At 40.4% G+C, this 21,959-nt stretch overlaps 1 protein-coding gene across 1 annotated transcript; it reads right to left on the reverse strand.

Moving 5' to 3' along the window:
* Positions 1-110: 110 nt before the first annotated feature.
* On the reverse strand, positions 111-21,739 carry LOC118430470 (caspase-9-like). The gene is made up of 10 exons (XM_035841353.1): positions 21,443-21,739; positions 20,465-20,567; positions 20,093-20,248; positions 19,140-19,234; positions 9,016-9,183; positions 6,705-6,921; positions 6,120-6,272; positions 3,705-3,814; positions 2,160-2,395; positions 111-2,091 (listed from the first exon to the last, which is right to left on the reverse strand). Exons 1-9 carry the CDS (start codon positions 21,677-21,679, stop codon positions 2,180-2,182), a joined length of 1,455 nt encoding a protein of 484 aa, XP_035697246.1. The 5' UTR covers positions 21,680-21,739; the 3' UTR covers positions 111-2,091; positions 2,160-2,179.
* Between the last annotated feature and the right edge of the window lie 220 nt (positions 21,740-21,959).

The raw sequence follows: 21,959 nt of genomic DNA on the forward strand, positions 1-21,959 counted from the left end.
CTGTCTGCAAACACACACACACTTGGCCCACTGCAGTGCCGACAGAAAGCGCTACGCCAACCATTTTCTGCAACCGCGACTCAAATACCAAATATCATGAAAATCCATACTCAGCTTTTCGAGTTATTTTATTTTCAAATGTATGCTGTTGACCTAATTATAGAGACACAACACCTTGCCATAATCGAAAATATAACTTTCTTGGCTTAAAGGTAATAACACTATAGACAACAATTTTTGTAAGCTCATGAACACAACTTGATCACAATTATAGCTTTTTTATGTATTATCATGTATGTATCATAATGCCAAAACCCATCGTCTCTTTAGACGGACGGAGGCCAATGAATGAATTATAATGTCTGTAATGTTATACATGTACTGTTATGTGAAATTCAGAATGTTAATAAAGGTTGGAAAAAAATCCAGAGGATAACCACTTAAGGTATTCAGGTTGGCTAAATTGGCAAATATTTATAGATGGGCATGACAGAATTTTAAATCTGATTTTTTGGGGCCATATTGATGACGTCATCAGGTTTTATTGCCCCTAACATTATTTTTTCCAATGACAAAATACACCACTGAAATGAAACTATGTTTCTTCAAATTTTAGAAGATAATTGTTTTTATCTAATTAAAAAATGATAATTTTCTAATAATTACGTTCAGCTATCTACAATTTGTTTACCAAAAGCTGAGCATGTTGAGCATGTTGTCATACAAAATATCATACACCATATATTGATTCCAAAAATTATTATACAAAGTGCAACAGATAGTAACACCCTGAAAATTGTGCTGCGCTTTCTTCACCAAAAATATAAGAAGCATTTTTAACAAAGACATACAAAATCCACACTTCTATATTATGTACAACTGCAGTGATATTGCTGAAATGTTGTTCCTGACCAGTATTCCCTTTAAATTACCTCCATGAAGTATGCCATGGAGGTTATATTTTCACTAGCATGTGTCTGTTTGTCAACAACATTCTCAAGGACTGCTGGATGGATTGGTTTCATACTTGGTGTGTTGGTACTATATATGGTGTGACAACAAAATGGAAATGATTAGATTTTGGGTCTGAATTCTCTCATGTTCTGAACTAGCTATGGTCATGATTTTCGGGTGTTAGATCACAGCTTGTATCGTGAAGAAGTGACTGAAGTTTGGGCCCCTAGCAGGTAGTTTGGTAATAGCAGGGACATATCAATTTTGTAAATTAATAACTGGATAATTCAAGAGAGGAATAAATTTGCATAATTAATGAGAATATTCTATTACAGTAGTTTTGTCAATGGACCTGTTGTCCAGGACATCATATGGTCTTGATACATGAGTGGCAGGTACATGTAGCTTTTAATGTCAAGACCTGGTGGTCTTTTAGCTCACTAACATCAGATTTTGAACTGCAGGCCCATTTTAGTGAAAAAAATTCCAAATAAGATAACTGAAGAAATGAGTACGAGTAATGAATTTCCATCTTTTTTGGCAAAGAGATAAACAATGGTATGCATACTATGCAAATGAGGACAGAATTTGCATAATCAATGAGAAAATTTCCATTGTTTTTTAATTTTTAACTGTCCAAATGTAACACGTAATTCATGACAATGTTTGGGACATACGAAACAGATACGAAACATGCAAATGTCGACAAACTTTTTTTTCATAATTGATACAAACGTGATGATGGGAACTTAATACTTGTGACATATCTTAGTTGAAGGTTAACATCACCGTTAATGAATTATGCAAAGTTAAGAGTATGAGTATGAGTAAGCAGGGCTCAAAATACCACCTGCATATGCAGGTTAGTGCAGGTAAAATTGGAGCTGTTGCAGGTAACGTTATTTCTGGTGTCTATCTGCACCTAACCTGCACTGGTCCATGTACTGGGTTTTATACATAAATGTCATATGATGTAGGTGTACCTGTATTATTATCTGTTACTTGAATGTTACTACCTATAAAGTATAACAGAAAAAATAGCAATGGTTCCTGAACAATTTTAGTATGATCCATACTTCCTAAATTCAGAGTTGTGCAGGTAAAATTTGTCAGGTGCAGGTCATTTTTAAATGTTACCTGCACCAGTGCAGGTATGCAGAAAAAGTATTTCGACCCCTGTTAAGTCATTTGCATAAAATCTATTCCATCAGGAGGTCGCCAAACTCTAGTTGTCTGTAGGCTGTGAAATCCTAGTGTTTTTAATGCTTGTATGATGTGTTGCGGATGACTCCTGTCTGACGCAGGGTCCCTCTGTTGTGTCAGATGAGGACAGGCCGATGCCAGGGTTGAAGTACAGATTCTTAGTCAACATATTGACAGGTGCTGGCATCTGCCGGTATGACGTGGAGGCTCCTGTTCTCTGACTCACTTCATGGTTAACCTGTGGGGCACAATGTCATGTTAATTGGCAAGTTTGTTGAAGTGCATTAACAAGTGACACTGCATTGATGTAGGCTTATTAAAACATGTAATAATGTATGCTCTGAAAGCAAACAGCACACTAGTTGTCACACTAATGATGCTGAGTCACACCACACAATATACATGTATGGAGTCAGCTAATTCTATGAAAAATATGTTACTTTTCCAACCTAAAATCACACTTTCGCTGAAAACAAGCCAATTACTAAATGGGAAAAGCTTTGTGCATTTTGGTTGTAACCATTAGGCTATGTTGATTTGATTACTAGTATGCAAGACACTGTGTCTAATAATTTCTGTTGCCCCGATTAAAACTGCAGCCTTCCAACAACAAGCCGGATTCTACGAAAGAAAGAGAAGTGTCAAGTTTTGCTTGTACGCGAATCACGAAATCTGATTGGCTCTAAGCCCGTGCAAACCGGGTCAGGAACTCCGTCCAAACCAACGTAGTTCCGACGTATCACAACGTGGTTACCACGTCGTATGCCTAGCGGGCAGGTTGAAAGAAGTGTCGGCCATCTCGTCTGGCCTAAATTTTTATATATTGGTTAGCCGTTGTTCCGTTCAAACACCTGATGCATATCATAATCAATAATGGCATTATGTAATGGCATACTGGTACTCTCTCTAATTCTACCTGAGGAACTGTACTCACACATGTACTCATGACTGCCACATTCAAAACAATAGCAACATAATGCAGCATCAGTAACTGTACATGTAGTCCTTGAGGTATGCACACATCAGGTATCCAGGTTTCTTCAAGACATTCCAGAGAAGGCCTTGATAAAACAGTATTTCTAATGAAGGGTTGATGACCCACGGCAATGTGTATATGGTGTCATAATGCCTGGTCCTTTGCTTCACTCACTCGGTGGTTTTATGATGTGGTTATTCTTATAGAAAACAATCAGGCGTAACTATACCACCATAGATGACAAGGAACAGGTGGTTCATCGTTATTATCACATAGCCTATCCCACCTACATATCAAATTTAAAAAACGCAAATTCATTGATGTAAGGTGTAACACATTGTACATGTAGATTCTTTATCCAATACCACGTCATACATATTCAGTATTACATGTATGTCATACAGGTCCATGATAACGCCATGTTGATTTGATTATATGGATGACATCCTCTGGAAATCCCAAAACTGATGCGAGCGTGCAAATAAAAAAAAAGTTTGGCCCTTCTGTGATCATTCTGTCCATTATGTTGATAGCATTATGAAGATGTGTTAAAGGAAGGATATGAACATACGTCTGTCATCAGCTGGTTGATGTCCTTCGTGGCTGCGTACATCAGGAATACTTCAACTAAGGCACAGACAAACCAGCTGCCTCTCTCCGAGTTCCTCCAGGACACAAACCCTGGTGGTAGGACAGGGAAGGGACATGTCATCTATTGACTGTTAAAAACACATCATGTATCGAAGTGCACATTTACAGGGGTTCTGAGGGAGGTGCAGAATTTTGTATCACTCAAGCTTCATCAAACCTGAAAACATCATATAGGTTTCCATGGGGGCGCTTGCAATGGATTTAGAAAATAATATCGTCAAAAAGATAAATGAGGTAACTTTGCATAAAGTCGGGTGCATTTGCATCCCCAAAAAATATCATCTATCAGAAAATAACACTCGCTTCTGGAGTGGAAAGCCCCTTTAATGGTAAAGCATGCCACAGAAAGCTCATGACCCTGATGACCACTTATACATGATTGTACCTCAATCCACACCAGCAACAAAAAAAGAAAAACTGATCGGATTTCAGAGAAATGCAGCTTATTGCATGTGCAGTCTCAGTCTCCTACAATATCAAAAATTGGTTTAGCGAAATTCTTAATTGTATGTTAATTGGACCTAATTTTCTTCTTACAAGCTTCCAAGTGTATGGTCATCTTGAAATCAGCTCAGTCACTTGTAAGTTAATGAACAACAAAAGGACATATGCCTCTACCTTTGTACTAAATTGCAACTCAATCTATTGAGAAATGAGTCTGTAATGAAACTGCTTGGCGCATTACTTTCTAACTTACCCTTGTTTGTCTTCCTTCATTTCCATTGGGTCTTGCATCAAATAGGGATTTTTAAATCTTAAAAGTAACATTTACTATTTTCATCAAAATCAATATTCACCAGGAAAAAATGGTGTTTTTGACAGTCCATTGTAATGCTACTTCAACTTTAGTGTTAATCCAAATTTTCCTTGAGGAAAGACTGTTTTAAAGGTAAGGCCACACCAATTTAATTTCCTGGTTCACGGATTTTTTCATAAAAAATATGGAGCGAGAGGGCGAAATAAAAATAAAAATAAAAATTGTAAAATGGTTGGGGTAAAGGTGACGGCTAATCCAAAACATAAAGAAAAAAAGTTTTCAGCTTGAAAAAAGTACAAAAACACTATTATTGTACAGTAACAGCACCTGTACCCACACTTTAAGGAGCTTATAATATAAAGGCCAATTTGCTACACCAGAAAGTTGGTGAATGGTTTCATTAATGGTGAAAATTTGCTGAGCGGTAATTTTTATTTTTATTTTTTTTTCCAAAAAATAGGAGCGAGCGAATCCGTGAACCAAGAAATTAAATTGGTGTGGCCTAAGGTACATACCTCCAAATTTTTTATGTCTGACAGCACATCTTGATCACGGAGAATGACCTAGTCTCCGGCTCGCGAGAGTACACGAGACTAGTCAGGCTTGCATAGACATACAAATGTAGATATGTACCTTACCTTTAAAAACAGTCATTGCTCGTAGAAAATTTGGAGTAACTGTATTCATGATGAACCTCTTCAACAATACTTCAACTTTATCCACAGGGTAACAGATACTCATTGATTTTAAAATGCTATTTAGGGATATCAAGTCAACGGACAGTGGTTTCAAATCACAGAATTTTGAAAATATTTAAGGACTAAACCACCACCCGTCAACTTGATATCCCTGAATACAGTCAAACCTGTTTAATTTATAGCAGCCAGCCATTTAAGGGTCTGGAGAAATGTGGCCACGAGCAATAAGTTACACATGATTTCAGTACCCACTGATCTTTCTCACCATTCAAGTAAGTTACATTGTTTCGATCGTCTCAAAAATTCAATTGACCCAGCCAAGTCAAATCTACCAAAAATGATTGATAATGCCGTGCGCAATGTTGGTAAATTTGCACTCTGACTAATGTTCAAGGCACGTGTACCTTCTGCCATCGCCAAAATGACCGTCGACAACTCCAATTTCTTGCAAACTACGAATTTAAACTTGGCACAGGGTGACATACAACCACTGTATGGTCACAATAGGCAGTGTTTCTGTATCTACGGGACAGGAAATTGTGTGGCCATGGCCACGTTGGACAGGTGGCCGCTATAGACTATTTCTTAATGCTTAAGTCAATGCGAAAAATCCAAGGGACCGACAAAAAGTGACTGCAATGGCCAGGTGGTTGCTATGCAAAGGTGGCCGGTTTGACTATCTTTACTTTAAAACAACAGATATACATGTATGTTACTCTGCTGATAAAGTTGTACCATGTAAGTGTTATTACCTTTAAAAATTGCCCCCCAAAAAGCATCTTTTATTTCAGATTTTGGTAAACTGAGTATGCATGTACGGAGTATGCAAGAATAGATGTTGGCCACTGAGTATCACATTTCAGAACTGACCAAAACTCACCAGGAACTGTTGCATATGCTAGAAAGGTGTCTGCAATATTTGGCACATTCGGAGCAAAGACTTGCTGTGGTGCAGCTACAGTGGCATCAGGCATGGACTGGTGTGTGGAGCCAGGGGTATCACTGTCAGGTGACGTGCCCGTGTCTTTGTCTCCTAAACAATATTCAGCACAAATTTGCTGGTTATTGAAACCATCTTGAAATGGCAAGGCAAATGAACAAATTAAACAAGAACAATTCTGGTGTACTATTTTTTTTACCAAGTAGTGTCGGTGAGATTTCTGAATCATACTTAATACTGAGACAATAAAGAGCAACATGCAAACTGCTCAATTCAGTCATGTCTACAGTTAGTTTTGCTGTATAGGGCAGCATTCCCTAGTGAGCCCTTAGGCCAAGCATCTAATGTTCAATCAACATGGTTATTATTACAATCATGTAACCCCACTGGTGCTCAGCTCATGGATCAGGTTCAGTTTGCTGAGACTCAATCAGTCACTGTGAGTTCTGATGTTCTGACTGTCTCTTTATCTGAACTTAAAACAATACATCATACATATACCAGCAGAGAAAAAAACAGGTTTACCTCCTCGACAGGCTTGAACAAAGAAGAGTTTAGGCTTCCCAATAAGACCCGGGCAGTTCTGTCCATCAAACTTCTGTAGGATTTCCGTGAAGTGGATGACACCACTGTCCGTACCAAAGATCCCGCCCTGTCCACCATGACTCAGCAGAACCACCACACAGCACTCATAGTTCTCATGATCCTTCTCAGCAAAATCCTTCAACTTTTCATGAATGTCCTTCAAAAAAGGAAGTTTTGTTTAAAAAACTGATCAGTTGACCATATGAGACTAAGGCTTAAAACTACACGATGAAAATCCCACTGCAGGTAATGCAACATGACATACATTTGAAGGACTCGAAACATAATTCTGATGTATTTTGAAAGTTATTCAGCCCAGGGTGAGTGTTGACAGTTCTGTAGTAAGTTAGATGTTAACATTGAGAATTGAAATAAAAAGCTACCCAAGCAAAAACAAGGTACACTCGTTCTCATTGAAATGTCGAAAATGGCATTTTTGGGGTCGAAAAATAAATCGGCTTTATTTTCAGTGAAAACTACCTGGTTGTTTAGGAAATTTCCTCTTCTAACCATAGCCCAAAAATGGCAACTTCTTATTTTCGGTCCCATTGGTAATGCATTACAGGGCACGTAACAAACGTTACCAGTAACGTTTGTTACAACAGTAAACTTAACCCTTTTTCTTCAAAAGGATTAACATTATTGGCTACATAATTTAGGCATAAGTTGACGTCCCTAGGGACATTTAAAAATTGGGCAGCATTTTTGCACCAGGTCAGACAAAATGCTTAGAAAACATCAAACAATGGTAACGTTTGTTACAGTCATTTCTGTACCACATTTTGTAAGCAATGTGGGATGCAAATGGCAGTCCATGACCCTTTTTTGTTTCTTTAGAAAACCAGAAAAACTGTAAAGCGTCACAAAAATGGCCATTTCTAGTCTTATACGTGGATAATATAACCGTGGCAACCATCGTATTTGTGGTGGTAACGTTTGTTACAGAATTTGGCGACAGGCATAAACCTCCTCACACAGCCTCCAAGATAGATCAGTGATGGTAGCGATCTGACGTGATCGGACAGAGTGCCCGGGTAGCTGGTTTCATCTGCCGCACTATCATTTTGGGAACTGAACTGTTCCATTTTTGGCTACTATTTGGACCCTGTTCACACTCACAAAAACGAATCAAATAAAACATTTATCCGAATAAACATTTTTCTATCCAACCTCAAATTCTGTTCACACTGCTCTGCAGCAATCCGATTAGTGCACCCTCAGTCTTATCCGAATAAAACTTTCACAGACGTATCGCTATGTCTTGCGGTAGTTGGCGGTGAGATTCTTCACTTAATATTTCTGCACTGTTTGAGGGATTTCTCAACTCCATGCTCTGCCATTCCTTTGGATAAATCTTCATAAATGTCCCTTTTTTTATGGACCTTCCCGAGCTTTTTCTGTGTCTCCTCCCGCCCGCAGATAGAAATGAGCAGCTTCGTTTGTTCTGGTGTTCACATGGCAAATGATGAAGATTTCCCTTTCTTTCCGCTCATTGTTGTTGGAAGTAAAACACGGCGGAAAATTCTCGCTGAAAAACGAAGCGATTTGGCATGTGTTGTGTTTCCTACACAATGCGAAGTAGGACCCCAAGTTTCCCGGATGCATGACGTCACACCCCAGAACTAGCGGAATCGTATACACTTGCACGTTCACACTGCCGAATCGGGACTCCCTGCAGCGCAGTTCTATCCACTTGCCCCAGTTCTATCCACCTCCCCGAGGTGGATCGTGAAGGATTCATTTTGACGAAATCCAAGTGATTTGGGAGCGTTCACACTGCAGAAACTTATTCGGATTGGGTCGTTTTATTCGGATAACATGTTTTATTCGAATCGTTTTTCTGAGTGTGAACAGGGTCTTAAATTCTTCGTATCTTCTCAGGCGGCAGCCATTTTTTAGGGGTTGAAATCCCACCCGAGGTTATAAAAACCTTCAAAGCCATGAACCAATATGAATTTTGTTGGGCATCTTTTGTAAAACATTACAGGGTTTGTGGAAAAACAAAGGGACCAGTCATGTTGTCTATAATTTGCTCAATCAAGTCGTAAAGTCAGGCGACAGCATTTTTACATTTCAATGAGAACAAGCCGGTAACCAATTTCTGAGTTACTTTGTGTTAATCATCAACAATAATACAAAAGAGGTCACATAATCACCCAAACCCAAATGAATGTGTTACTATCATGGTTACCTTTTTTCAAATCTCAGTGCTAAAATTCCTCAAAGAGGAAACTTAACTCCATATACTTACAGCAGTCTTTAAGTTCTTGTGTGTCTCTGTGATGAAAAATAACTCTTGAAAGAGATTTTGTAGATTCTGGGCATCCTTGTTTGTGCCATCTCTGAGAGGCAGGCCTGTGAAGTACTTGTTGTTGAGGATGAATGCATGACCCCTGGGATTCCTTGTCATGCTGTATTTCTAGTAAAAATAAAGATTATAATAATGTAGATTACTATTGGCTATTGGTTGTGATTAGGGGTGGGTACTCAGGGCTCAAAATTCATTAGGATTAGGTGCACTGGTGCACCCAGCTTAAAAAATTGGGTGCACCAAACAATTTTTGGGTGCACAAATTAAATTTAAGTAATAACCTAATAATAAAACTTAGTTACAAGATATCAAATTCTTAAACAAATACTATGACAGACTTATAACTCTTAGATGTCAAAAATATGATGTATACTAGAATACCTTGATATCTTTACATACATAAACCTAAGAAAATATTTGGGTGCACATTCAGATAATTGGGTGCACAGCTCCGATTTTGGGTGCACATGCACCCAGAATTTCGAGCCCTGGTACTGGTACGGTACAAAACCATCTTTTTCTTGTTAGACCAGTCCAGAAAAAGCGGACCTAAGAACGACCAGATTTTTTACTGATTAGAAAATGAACAGATTTTACCGGCAGGCATTCGGGTTGGCGGAAACGGCTGTCCGGTCGGTCGGCGGAAACCCCGGTCCGGTCTGGAGGATGGTTTTGGGGTTTCGAGTATTGCATACAGCAGAGTAAGGTATCTAGTGCAGCTGCACCTTCTTGCAGCAGAAAGCATTGTAATCTCAATATCAAACATACACTTATCGTAGAATAAATGTATACAAAAAAACCTGTCGAAATTTTGGACGGGTACATGTAGTATTCTGTACCTAAATTACGACAAGGGTAATCATGTACATGTTGTAAATCCGATTGTCATTACGACCGTATTTACGGGGCGATATCACGTGGAGAGCGGTCGGTAATATTAAGAATATTCATCTTTTGAATACCGTGTAGACGGAATATTAATGAGAACATAATTGATTATTAATCAAACAGCCTGAAACTACAATTCTTTGATCACGATACTATTTTCTCACATGTCGGAAATGAAGAAACCCGCAGATGATAAAGGTTTAACTATATTAAAGGATTTAACAAAATGTGTTCGTGGCCAAAGCACTAAGAGTCACCAGAATCCCATCCAGTCTCAGAGCGGCAGAGCGGCTAGAGCCCAAATAACACCGCGATAAACAATGTGGCCAAGGTCGGCTCGAGAAAATTTTTTAATTAGCAATTAATCTTCGACACGAATGACTCATAATCTGACCAATGCCCACATCTTACTTGTCTAAAGCTATTCCGAAGAGCAAGTCATGATAAAGTTTACTACCCCTATTAGAAGCGCCTCACACATATCCACGTGTCAACAAACGCTGCGTATTTCGGGGTCAACGACCTAATGTGCGACGCATGGAATGCCGAAAACCCCGATGAATTACACAATCCAATCAATCCAGCCTACAGTTTTCTTATTTCAGAGTATATAGGTATAAAACTAGTGTTGGGGATAACATTTTCGCAAAAAAAATCAAGGTGCTAATCAGTTCTTACGGTAAAGGACACGCGGTTCATCGACCTTATAAGCGCTAATGAGCTGGAATCACCGAAATCTGGTGTTTACCGTAAAAGTGTATAAGATCGCAATTACACCAGTCTGTTATTACGGTAATAACGGTAATATTTACGATATTAGTGCTACTGTTCAACGTATACGTAGGGTCAGCCTACACGAGAAATGCACCTAAATCACTGTTGCGACAGCAAGCCATGTTGTTTACATTTGGTACACTCGAAACCCCCAAAACCAACCTCGGGACCGGACCGGGCAGCGGTTTCCGCCGACCGACCGGACAGCCGTCTCCGCCAACCCCAGGCATTCACATGTTTTGGGGCTTTTTTTAAGCTAAATGGATCATTGTTTTGAGTATTACCCATTCACAAGTCTTCACAGATAATCAGACCTGGACCTGGATTGGACCTGTAATTGAATTTTCATGTACAAAACAGTCTAACTCTGGGACTGAGCAAAATTGGTCAACATATAGACACTGTCAGGCAGTTTTGACAGGCTTCCACAAGACTAGAGCTTAGAAATGTACCAACTGTCAGGCCACAAGGCAGTGGACAATATTCTCGGGTAACGGAAGGTGCCCCAACACGGTACGCTTTTTCTTGCGCTCAAACTCATGACGCTCCATCGCTAGTTGCCTGAGAGTGGTCGATTTTTGATGACTGAATTTTTTACACATAGATTTCAACAACATACTTGAATAAGAAATGCATTCATGTGGTTCATGAACCTTTCGCGCTGCGCGTTACAAGCGGCAAACACTGTGAGACAATTTCGTGTATGTAACCTTCCAATTTTGTGCTACGCTGGACAGTGTGCCTAACTCGGTACGCTTTTTTCTACATTTTGCTCTCTTCAGAAGTAAGTGGTAAATTTAAGTACACAGAAACAAAATTAATAGTATGATATTTTAGCTTTCTTTTGACAGTAAAATCGTGACTGTATGTACTTCTTGTCTCACACGAGGAAGGCTGTACCTAGAACAATCCAGCTGATGTTTTTACCGGCAATGGGCTGAATGCACTGATTGTGAATGCCCGACTAAAAAAACATTATGAAAAAAAGACACCGCCAACATCAACAAAACTCTGTCTGATTATATGAAAAAATCATCTACATCTCTCTATCAAGTCTTATTTTCATAGACAGCACGGATCATTTGTTACCAGTCAAATAAATCTTTGGAGCGTTCTCTAGTCTGCCACCTTCACGGCCACACTCCCTTGGGAGTACGATGGTTGCAATGTTTATGTCGCTTCCTTTTGGTTGCTTTTCTACTCAACAAAGATTTGAAGACCCATATTCATAGTGTTTTATGGAGCTTTATTTATGTGCATCATGGCAGTTGTGTGACTGCTTGGAAGAGTTCGTATAGTTAGCGACACGAGCCGCTAATACGCAGAGGCCGGTGACCGCAGTGATTCAGCACTGTCAACATTACTGTTAGAATTCTGTTTTTTTTTTAAACATGAAGTAAATATGTTAAAGTATACTTGGAATGCAAATTAAAGCTGTGTGCATGGACTTGGTTTATTTACCTTTGTAATCGGCATAGTCAGTGGCAACAAACACGGTGTACTTATGGATAATAAGATCAGCAAAAAATCCGTTCCGTCTTACGACGGTGACCGTCTTAGGGCGGCCCCCGTTATACATTATACAATGTATTTCTCAAACATTGCTAATATATGTAACGTTACATGGTTTTGTTATACTACGCATGGTGTGAAGAGTAGCCAACTGCTGCTCACCCTTGTGTCAGGGAACCCAGCAGCTCTATCAAATATTGGATATTACTTCTACTACTACTGATATAACATGCATTGGCATAATACCGGTCATAAGCCTTATACCGGTCGATTGAAAATAGTGGAACTTAAAGAGATCTACACATGCAACAATAGTTATTTCTGAGGTATGCACACTTCAGACATCTAGGTGTCCAATACATAATTTACAAAGCATCGATAACAATGCATTCGAAGACAACAAGGCCAAAAGTTTTCAGGTCATTTTCGGGGCAGGCGAGCTCGTCGTGGGACAAACACACTGTCACGTTCATCGCCAGATTTGTAGATAATAATCACATGTGCTCACGGCACAAGACGAGCATGATTCAACAGCAATCTTGAATTTCTTTTGGTGACCTACAACTCGTGTAAAAGTGTGAAGAACCGTTGCATTATCGCCCGGATCTACGGCTGAATGGGTCAAATTGAACGTACGCCGCCATTTTCCCGCCATTTTTAATGCTACGGCCAGCAGTAAAGTTTTACGTCATAGCGGTTGTGACGGACCAAAATTAAATGAAAATTCTTGTCAGTATACGCCCATTTTCTCATGACTTTTTGCATGCTCATGCAGATTTTTGTTTTGTGCAACTACTAACAGGAAAGAAAGGAACAACAGAGGATGTATAAAGGTACATAGCGGCAGTTAATTGTGCCGTGTTTCGTTCGGCCGGTATAGTGCACCCCCTTCCAACCACACGCCCGTTCTCCGTGCAATTCCGCGGTGTGTTCCAATTACGATATTATGTTTTTAGCAGGACCAGAGAGACAAAATAATTTACACAGAAGAAGTGGCAAAGGTAAGCTGTAACAGCAACATGTAACTGGAGAAAATGATGCGTTGATCATTTGCCAAATTAGCATTGCTTGAGAAATTGCAGTAAACCGACCGGTATTATGCCAATGGATGTTAATTACAGTTTCTATATAACTAGTAAACTAAATCTTAGCAGAGTGATAAATTTTCTTTCAACACAAACAAGTCACATATACACGGATCAAATTTTCAACAACCACTGTCGCCTTCTTCTGGATCAATTATACCGATGACCAATCACTTCAGAACCTAATCTTGGGAGAGTTAAGTTAAGGGCACAACCCGCCGTACGTGCAAATACGTGCTGTCTACATGCCAACTGTGGGCAATCTTTTGGGATCCGTAAGTGGTAAGTACCGCCTCCCTACAAACTCGAAGGAAATCCGACGGATTTTGGAGCACGCAGACACGCCGTAGAACTTTACGTGCAGGCAAAACTTTGTGTGCTATCGGGCTGCAGATTCGCCCCCCTACGTGCCAGTATTGGCAATGCGCCTGCCCTGTACAGCCTGAACGTTTTCAGAAATACGTGGCGGACGTGGCCTCCCGAAAAAACGTACGGACAAATTGCACGTACGGTGGGTTGTGCCCTTAGCTTTACGGACACAATGTGCTCTTTTTTAACACATGATCTTGAAGATTCAAGACATCAGCAACACTGGTCAAATGTGCCAAAAAGTTTACATCGCCCACCATCTCTGTTCAGTGATGGTTGGAGTGCCCTGATGTATATGGCCTCCTTTATACCTCTTACAAAGTAGTCCTGTTCAGTGTCCAATATTCTTTGTCTAGTGAAACATTATGGCCATGTGATTCAATGTGGAAATGCACTTTTAAAAGTTCACGGGTATTTGATTTTGCGGTAGCGGTAAAATGGAGTGTAATGCGGTGGTTTTGAGTTCGTGGTAGCGCCATCCTGCGAACTTTGCATTCGCAGAGACAGTCCTGCACGTCACGTACTGTAATAGAAAACCCGGTGCCTCTACAAAACAATCAGAAACCTTTCACTGGCAAAGGTGATACAAACTGACAGAACAGTCCACTTTTTACTTTGACAGTCCTGGCCTGATCGACTGTCACTGATTTAACCATATCTACCATGTAAATACATAGTACAGTACAGTACATGGAATGGAAAATGAACTAGAAAGGCCGACATTTGCTTAAGAGCAAATACAGCATATTTCAGCCATACCCCTTCCCACGCAACATTGGACTGTTCCAAATCACCCCTGCGCAAAAATGGAACATCATATTAACAGTACATTATCCCCCAAAGTGGACTGGTATTGTGAATTGATTCCAGGTAAAAACAGAGCTTGCTTCTATTTTTCAGAAAATGACAATAATCACACCTTCCATTCAGAAAATTTTCATCATGACTGAAAATTGTTGAATGACTTCATGTAATGTCATTAACAATTTTCAGTACGATAACTAGGTGTAAGTTTAAAAAAGTATAAGCTCCTTGTGATGTGGGTACATTTATTATTGCAGTGAACTTTTTTTATTCAAGTAGGGCATACGATTTAATAATTATCAAGCAGGTGCAGGTACTGTAGGAGCGTTTGTTTTCTTCAAGCTGTAAAACTGTTAAACTGTTTTACTTTGTATGCAATCAGCCATCGAGCCTATTCTTATTTTAGTTTAACAACTTCCTGCCAGACCCGGAAGATACGATTGAACCTTGTTCGAGGATTTATTTTCGTCTGTCTGGTCAGTCTGTTTATACCCTGGCGCTGAGAGTGTTTTATTGGGCTGAAACTCTGGCAGTTTAAAGTTACTTACAATTTAAATGTTCAAAGTTTATGTCAAACAACAACAGCACTAGGAAATGTGGCCACTATAGACAGGTGGTCACTATAGAGAAAATGCTGATCTATTGACTAGGAGCCATACGTTACACATGATTTCAGTACACTGATCATTAATCATATAAACATTGCACAGGTAAGCCAATTGTTTAGATGTACAATTAAGTTCAAATAATTCTGAAGAGAAATATTGATGAGAAAATAATCATTCTCGCCACTGTCTAACTTATAATTACGTATCAAAACTAAACGCAGATTTTCTAACTAACGCACCTTTCGCCGACTTCATCAAAGGACCGCCGGCTATCAATCAAACACGGCTGTTGATTAGACTTAGAGTTTCAAACAGTCATGTGCTGTGTGCCAGTTGACAGCGAACTTCATGCTACGTGATGTTTTACATTGCTTGGATCTTCTTTCCTACAGCGGTGCTTCTACAAAATATTTAGACTGTAACACTGAGTCCCACATGTTTTATAGAATAGAATTTGACGCAGAACAGCGTTTTTGCTGGGTATTTTTCTTGAAAAATGTCCGTGGGAATATCAGCGAGGCGGCGACGTAGGGATATCAGACCGTCAACAAAAGTCGCACGGCGGCTAACGGCGCAGCGAAGATACTAGCGCTATAAATAAGCGCTTCAACTAAGGATGGCAACCCGTACAATATTTTTGTATACTGTTGAGCTAAGTAAAGTTTGTTGTTTATGAGGTTTTAGTTGTCTTTGAAGCTTTGACCCGAAATATTCTAAAGTCAAACTGCTGAAGAGAAGTAAGTGACTGCTACGATTATCGTAGATATGGCCCTAAAAAAACTGATAAAAGAAGCCTTCTCAATAGTCTAAAATGCAAGAGCTTCCGGGGGGGCTTCGCCCACCTGGGTCCCCCCCCACAGTGGCCCTGCCCCTGGACCCCGCCAGGGACATTCGGCGGCCCCCGGACCCCTGTCCGACGCTTTGAAAAAATCCTGGCGAGAAGTCTGTACGGCCTGAGTCTTCAAGTTAACGTATTGTGTGGTCCCGCTTATGAATATTAATTAGCCTTCGCTTTCCTCTTCGCTGATTGGCTGAACCATTAATTGAATTAACTCTTCCTGCCGGCTAGACAGATCAGACAGATCAACAGATCAACCTGGAGATCGGTATGCAGAGGCGCTACGCTCCTCTTCGGAGCAAGCGGAGCTGAGTGAGTGAGTGAGTGCCGGCTAGACGCAGGTGCAGATGTCGGCTCTGTGGGGTGAACGTCCGAAAGGTCATGGCATGGAGAACGAAAGAAAACCAATTTCCCCTAAAAAAGTGCTGTAATTAAGCCTTTTACAGTACTTTATGCCAAAAATTTTACTTGGATCATTTTACCAACTATTCTATGCCTATCTATACCAATATGTTACTCATACCAGGGTACAGGGGTGCAAAATATACCGTTATAAGACCGTCAACATCAGTCGCACGGAGCTAACAGCGCAGCGAAGATACCATCGCTAGCGTTTCAACTTCGGATAACAAGTTATAAGTACTGTTGAACTCAGTAACGTTAAAGTTTGTTTTTAGTTGCCTTTGACGGTTTGCCCTGAAATGGTGTTACGCTAAACTCCTGAAGAGAAGTTAAGTGACTGCTGCGATTATCATAGATATGCCCCTAAGAACTGATACAATATAAAGCCTTCTGAATAGTCTAAAATGCGAGAGCCTTAGGCGGGCTTCGCTCCCACTGGCGGGAGCACTGCTATATACGGGATCATGAGGCCCCGCTTATGAATATTAATTAGCCTTTGGCCTCCTCTTCGCTGATTGGCTAGGTCTTTGATTCAATTAACTCTCCGGCTGACGCGCACAGGTGTGGCTCTGTGCGGGGTCACGGAAGGTCACGTCAGGAGGCCAAAAGAAAACAAATTTCCCCTCAGAAAAGTGCCAAAATTAATCATTTTAAAGTTGTTTATGTCAAAAATTTTACTTGAATCTTGTTACCAAGTATCTAATGCCTATCTATACCAAATTTCAGGTCATTTAATTGTAATACCAGGGTACAGGAGCCAAAAGTGTCCTTTTTTGGTCAAAAATTGGCCAAAAATCGCAAAAATAAGCATTTTGTTGCACTGTACACCAAAAGTGTTATTGAATTTATATGAAGGGATTATCAAGGCACATCTGTGTCAAATTTCAGCTCATTCGGTTGCAATACCAAGGTACAGGAGCCAAAAGTGTCCTTTTTTGGTCAAAAATTGGTCAAAAAATCGCAAAAATAAGCATTTTGTTGTACTGTACACCAAAAGTGTTATCGAATTTATATGGGGGCATTATTAAGGCACATCTTTGTCAAATTTCAGCTCATTTGATTGTAATACCAGGGTACAGGGGCCAAAATATACAGTTTTGGTCTAAAATTGACCAAAAAATCTCAATAAAATCATTTTAGAGGCAGATATGAAAAAACTGAGAAAAAAGCATCAAGGTATTGGCCCATTCTACCCCTGTGCCAAATTTCAGGTCATTCGGTCCAGGAACGGCGGAGATGAATCACTTTGAAGATTTGACAGGAGAAAGAAAGAAAGAAAGAAGAAAGAAAGAAACATTACGAATACAATATATTTCACCATACTATGTATGGCTGAAATATAATGAATGCGAACTAAAAAAAAAGGTTTTGTCTTGCAAGGATTTGTATGTTTTCATTGTAGCATGGTTTGATCCTCAAATATTAGCCTGGGTACCATTCTCCGCTGGTCGGCTTTGGGGTGCTTTACCTGGCCCAGTGCTAAGGCACCGACCTGCTTCTGACAGCCTGTCTGATTAGCTGCCCTTTAAGATTTTGCTGCCAGAGCTTGTAGCCGGCCTTTTGAGTTTATGTTGGAGTGCGACGAAATCTAACCAACCCCATAAGAACTAATTAACTGCACGGGCCGGCTACCCCTACAGCGCCAAAGATTATATCAGGCGCCTTGATGTTATGGTTACCACGTACTCATTTTGAAGGGGATGTCATAGGCGTCACAAGTAGAAGACAGAAGCAAAATGTTTACCGTGGCTTTGAGCTATAGTTCATGGTGAAACAGCCAACGTGAAAACCACCGCAAAAGTTTCCGCATTTACAGTACTTTAACTGTAAAGGAGGCCACATTTACCAGGGCACTCCAGCCATCACTGAACAGTGACGGTGGGCGTTATAAACTTCCTGGCACATTTGACCAATTGCTGACGTCACATGTCTCACAAGTTTACAATCTGAAGTGATTGGTCATCAGTATTAATCCTGAAGAAAGCGACAGTGGCCAATGGAAATTTGATCCATCTATACCTTTGTGTTGGAAGAAAGTTTTGACTCACTCACTATCCAAAGTTTAGCATTGTACTATATGTATGTGTATAATTACTACCAACACAGATTGATGGGCTTCCATTATATAAAATTCTTCTTATATACCTTTTTTTATAAATTTATATTATTATAAGTAGATGGCTATATGTGACTGGGGAGCGTTTTGAGTGTTTTTCAGTGTAGATTAACTTCCAGTGTTTGATGCCACAACCTGCTGTTGTTAGTACATTTTGTGCACGTTCATACATGGTTCTATCCTGAGCCACTGTTACTGGTAAGGCTCCAGATGTTTACCCTGTACTTTGATTTGACAATGATGTATTATGAGGAGGCTTGTGTGAGATGAGAGTATACACTGAGTAGAGAGGTGAGTGAGTGTGAGTGAGTGAGTGAGTGAGTGTGAGTGAGTGTGAGTGAGTGAGAGCGAGCGAGCGAGTGTGAGTGAGTGTGAGTGAGAGCGAGCAAGCGAGAGTGAGTGAGTCTGAGTGAGAGTGAGTGAGTAGAGAGGTGAGAGCGAGTGAGTGAGTGACTGAGAGTGAGTGAGTGAGTGAGTGAGTGAGTGAGCGAGCGAGCGAGCGAGCGAGCGAGTGACTGTGAGTGAGTGACTGTGAGTGAGTGTGAGTGAGTGAGTGAGTGTGTGAGTGAGTGTGAGTGAGTGAGTGTGAGTGAGTGAGTGAGTGAGTGAGTGAGTGAGTGAGTGAGTGAGTGAGTGAGTGAGTGAGTGAGTGAGTGAGTGAGACTCACCCTGGGGTCGTAGGGAGGCGATGATGTACATCTCTTCAGTAGTCTCTTTACATCATAGATGCCCTCCTCAGCTGTGGGCCAGTCCTGAACCTGACCTTTTACATGGTCACAACATGAAAATTAAAAACGTTTATGCAAATGCTGTCTTTTAAGAGTTATGATATTTGATAATACAGTACATGCTAACTACACATCTTACAAATCCAGCTCTCTTAAATCAAGGACAGGCTGTTCTGTCATATAGCCATTAACTAACAATAATCATAATTTGGGAAAGCAAATGAAACACAATGTCATATATTGTAATATCCTGCAGTTTAACGTAATCACGATGAATGTCACTGTTTGTCTCTCATTAGTACTTTTTAGCAAGCCTCCATGTCTGGTTCTGAACCAGCTGCCATGTGAGGTCATCCCATCATCGCAATTATAATCCATGTGTAATCTAATTATCTTTTGGTTGGAATCTAGGAAGCTGGAAGTATGATCTTGGATAGTTTATTTGATGTTCAATTACATTAGAAAAGTGTATATTTAGTATACACATGCCAGTGTTTATTGAATAATACTATTATCATACACATTGATAAAGAATTGTTGTATTTTGGTGTCATAAACACTTTAAGGGTGTCAATAAGGGTGATGTTGCTCAGGGCTCAAAATTCATTCTTGGAATTAACGGGGATTTGGTAATTATACCAAAATATTTTGGTGCACCAGACTCCAGTGCACTCACAGAACAAAATTGGGTGCACAGCTCCAACTTTGGGTGCACGGGCCCTGTTGCTAGATGGTTTCTGCATACCAGATTGACTTCTACACTACTGTGTAACAACTTTTTGTTACTGTCTGTCATAACTTTTAGTTACATAAGTTTTTGTTACAAAACTCTTGATGGACTTACATGTAGATTTCCCATGTACCATAATAATGACCCTCTTCTCCATACTTACTTGTTCTGGATGTAGTTCCTCTCTGTGGAGAGACTGTCGCAGTGTACTCTTGTTGAGCCATTTGTCTTCTCTCATTCTCTTCTCGCCTTCTTGCTTCTATCACTGCTCGTTCTTCCTGACTCCTACTGAGCAGACGATCTGCGATGTCATACTGCCCTACATGTGCAACAAGTCATGTCAGCTTATCATCATCATCATCGCCACTTTGCTAGCTGCACAAGAACGATGCAGGCTACTAGTATCATCATCATCAGATACAGAGATGATCTGGTGACTTAAGAATTTGTAGCCCTACTGTAACTCTGAGTTACTGAGTTTTAGGGTTTGACGTTAGAAAGAAAAAAGAGGTACCGGTACATCATCATCACTAACCTGAGTCATCAAGTGCCTCACAGAAAACTCTGAAGGCATCTCGTCCCCTTCTGGTCAGACTGGTCAGGAGTTTGGTACACTGGTCAAACCTGGTTTTCTCTGCCTGTGGTCAAAACAAAAACAACTCTGGTCTGCCTAAACACCACAAATGACCAGAAACAACCACAAACCACCACAAACAACTCTAATAAGCAGTGTATATGGGGCAACGACCTTGTGTGTGACCCACTGGAGACCAAGTTTATAAATTTATGAATTTAAAAAACGCAACAACTCCTACGTATTCACGAGTTATTTCGAGTTTATTATAGCCCGCTGGTTTCAAGATCGAAGGAATTCTAGGCCACCATGTCTGCATGTGGAAGTTCGCGATAACTTCCTCGGCTCCATAGACGACAGGGCGATAAAACTATGGAAGCTGTTGGTTCATAGATTATAGCATACCACAATTCTATCATTATCACCTTTTATACTATTGTTTTTCAGCCTCAGATGCAAGCAAGCACGGTCCAACATGGTGGACTGGACTAACTAGATATTAACTGGTGGACTTGCTTTTTTTTACCTTTATACCACATCCAGGAGAGAAGGCATCAGCCTGTTGTGTCCTGATCTTCACATGTACTTTCGACACTCCCAGTTTTTGTCTACCCTTGCTTTAAACTGATTGACACTGTCAGCTGTGACAACTGGTTCTCCAGAGCATACACAAGGTCGTTGTCCCATATACACTGCATAGTAGAGTCGTCTGTGGTCGTTTGCGGTCGTTTGTGGTGTTTAGGCAGAGCCCAACAACTCCATTTACTCAGAGTCATCATAAAGCTTATATTGAACACTCAGACACAATCCTTGTCTTCCCTGATGAAACTGATGACCTCACCATGCTTTGGGCATCCATAGCAGAAGAGCTGTGAACATTCTACCGGTTGTAGAATTTCTAGCTGATCCAAGGAGAGTAACGATAAACGTTTAACCTACCCGTATATCCTCCAGCATGACGTCATTATAGATGCCATGTTCCACCATATAGTCATACACCAGTTTAGGTTCCAGTTCCCGCACAGGAAAGTCTGTTCTTCCTGAGAATCTCTCTGTGCGCTTCCTGCATTGTTGATGTTCACCTTTACAATCACTGAGACGTGTAACCACCTGCAGGCTGTGTCCAGCACGTCCAGCTTTACTGACCCTCACAGTCACAAGTTGCTGGCTGGTCATCAGGGGAATCCCCGCACGGAAAGTACCGTAAACCCGGAAGTGAACACGGCACCGCAGACAAGCGCATATGCGCATATGAGCAAGCTTACCCACAGAAATCGCATCAATATGTGGTCAATGTAGTCAGTCATATCAGAAAAAATACTCTTATGTAAAATAAAGCACCTTGATTATGTCCTGTACATGTTGAAGAGTATAGTTAGTTTCACTATTAAAAAAAATGCTGTCTAACTCTAAGAGAGTCTTCTAGCGATTAGTTCTAAAACTGCACAAGCGTGTT

This window comes from Branchiostoma floridae, chromosome 14 (assembly GCF_000003815.2).
Source record: "Branchiostoma floridae strain S238N-H82 chromosome 14, Bfl_VNyyK, whole genome shotgun sequence".
Classification (NCBI taxonomy): Eukaryota; Metazoa; Chordata; class Leptocardii; order Amphioxiformes; family Branchiostomatidae; genus Branchiostoma; species Branchiostoma floridae.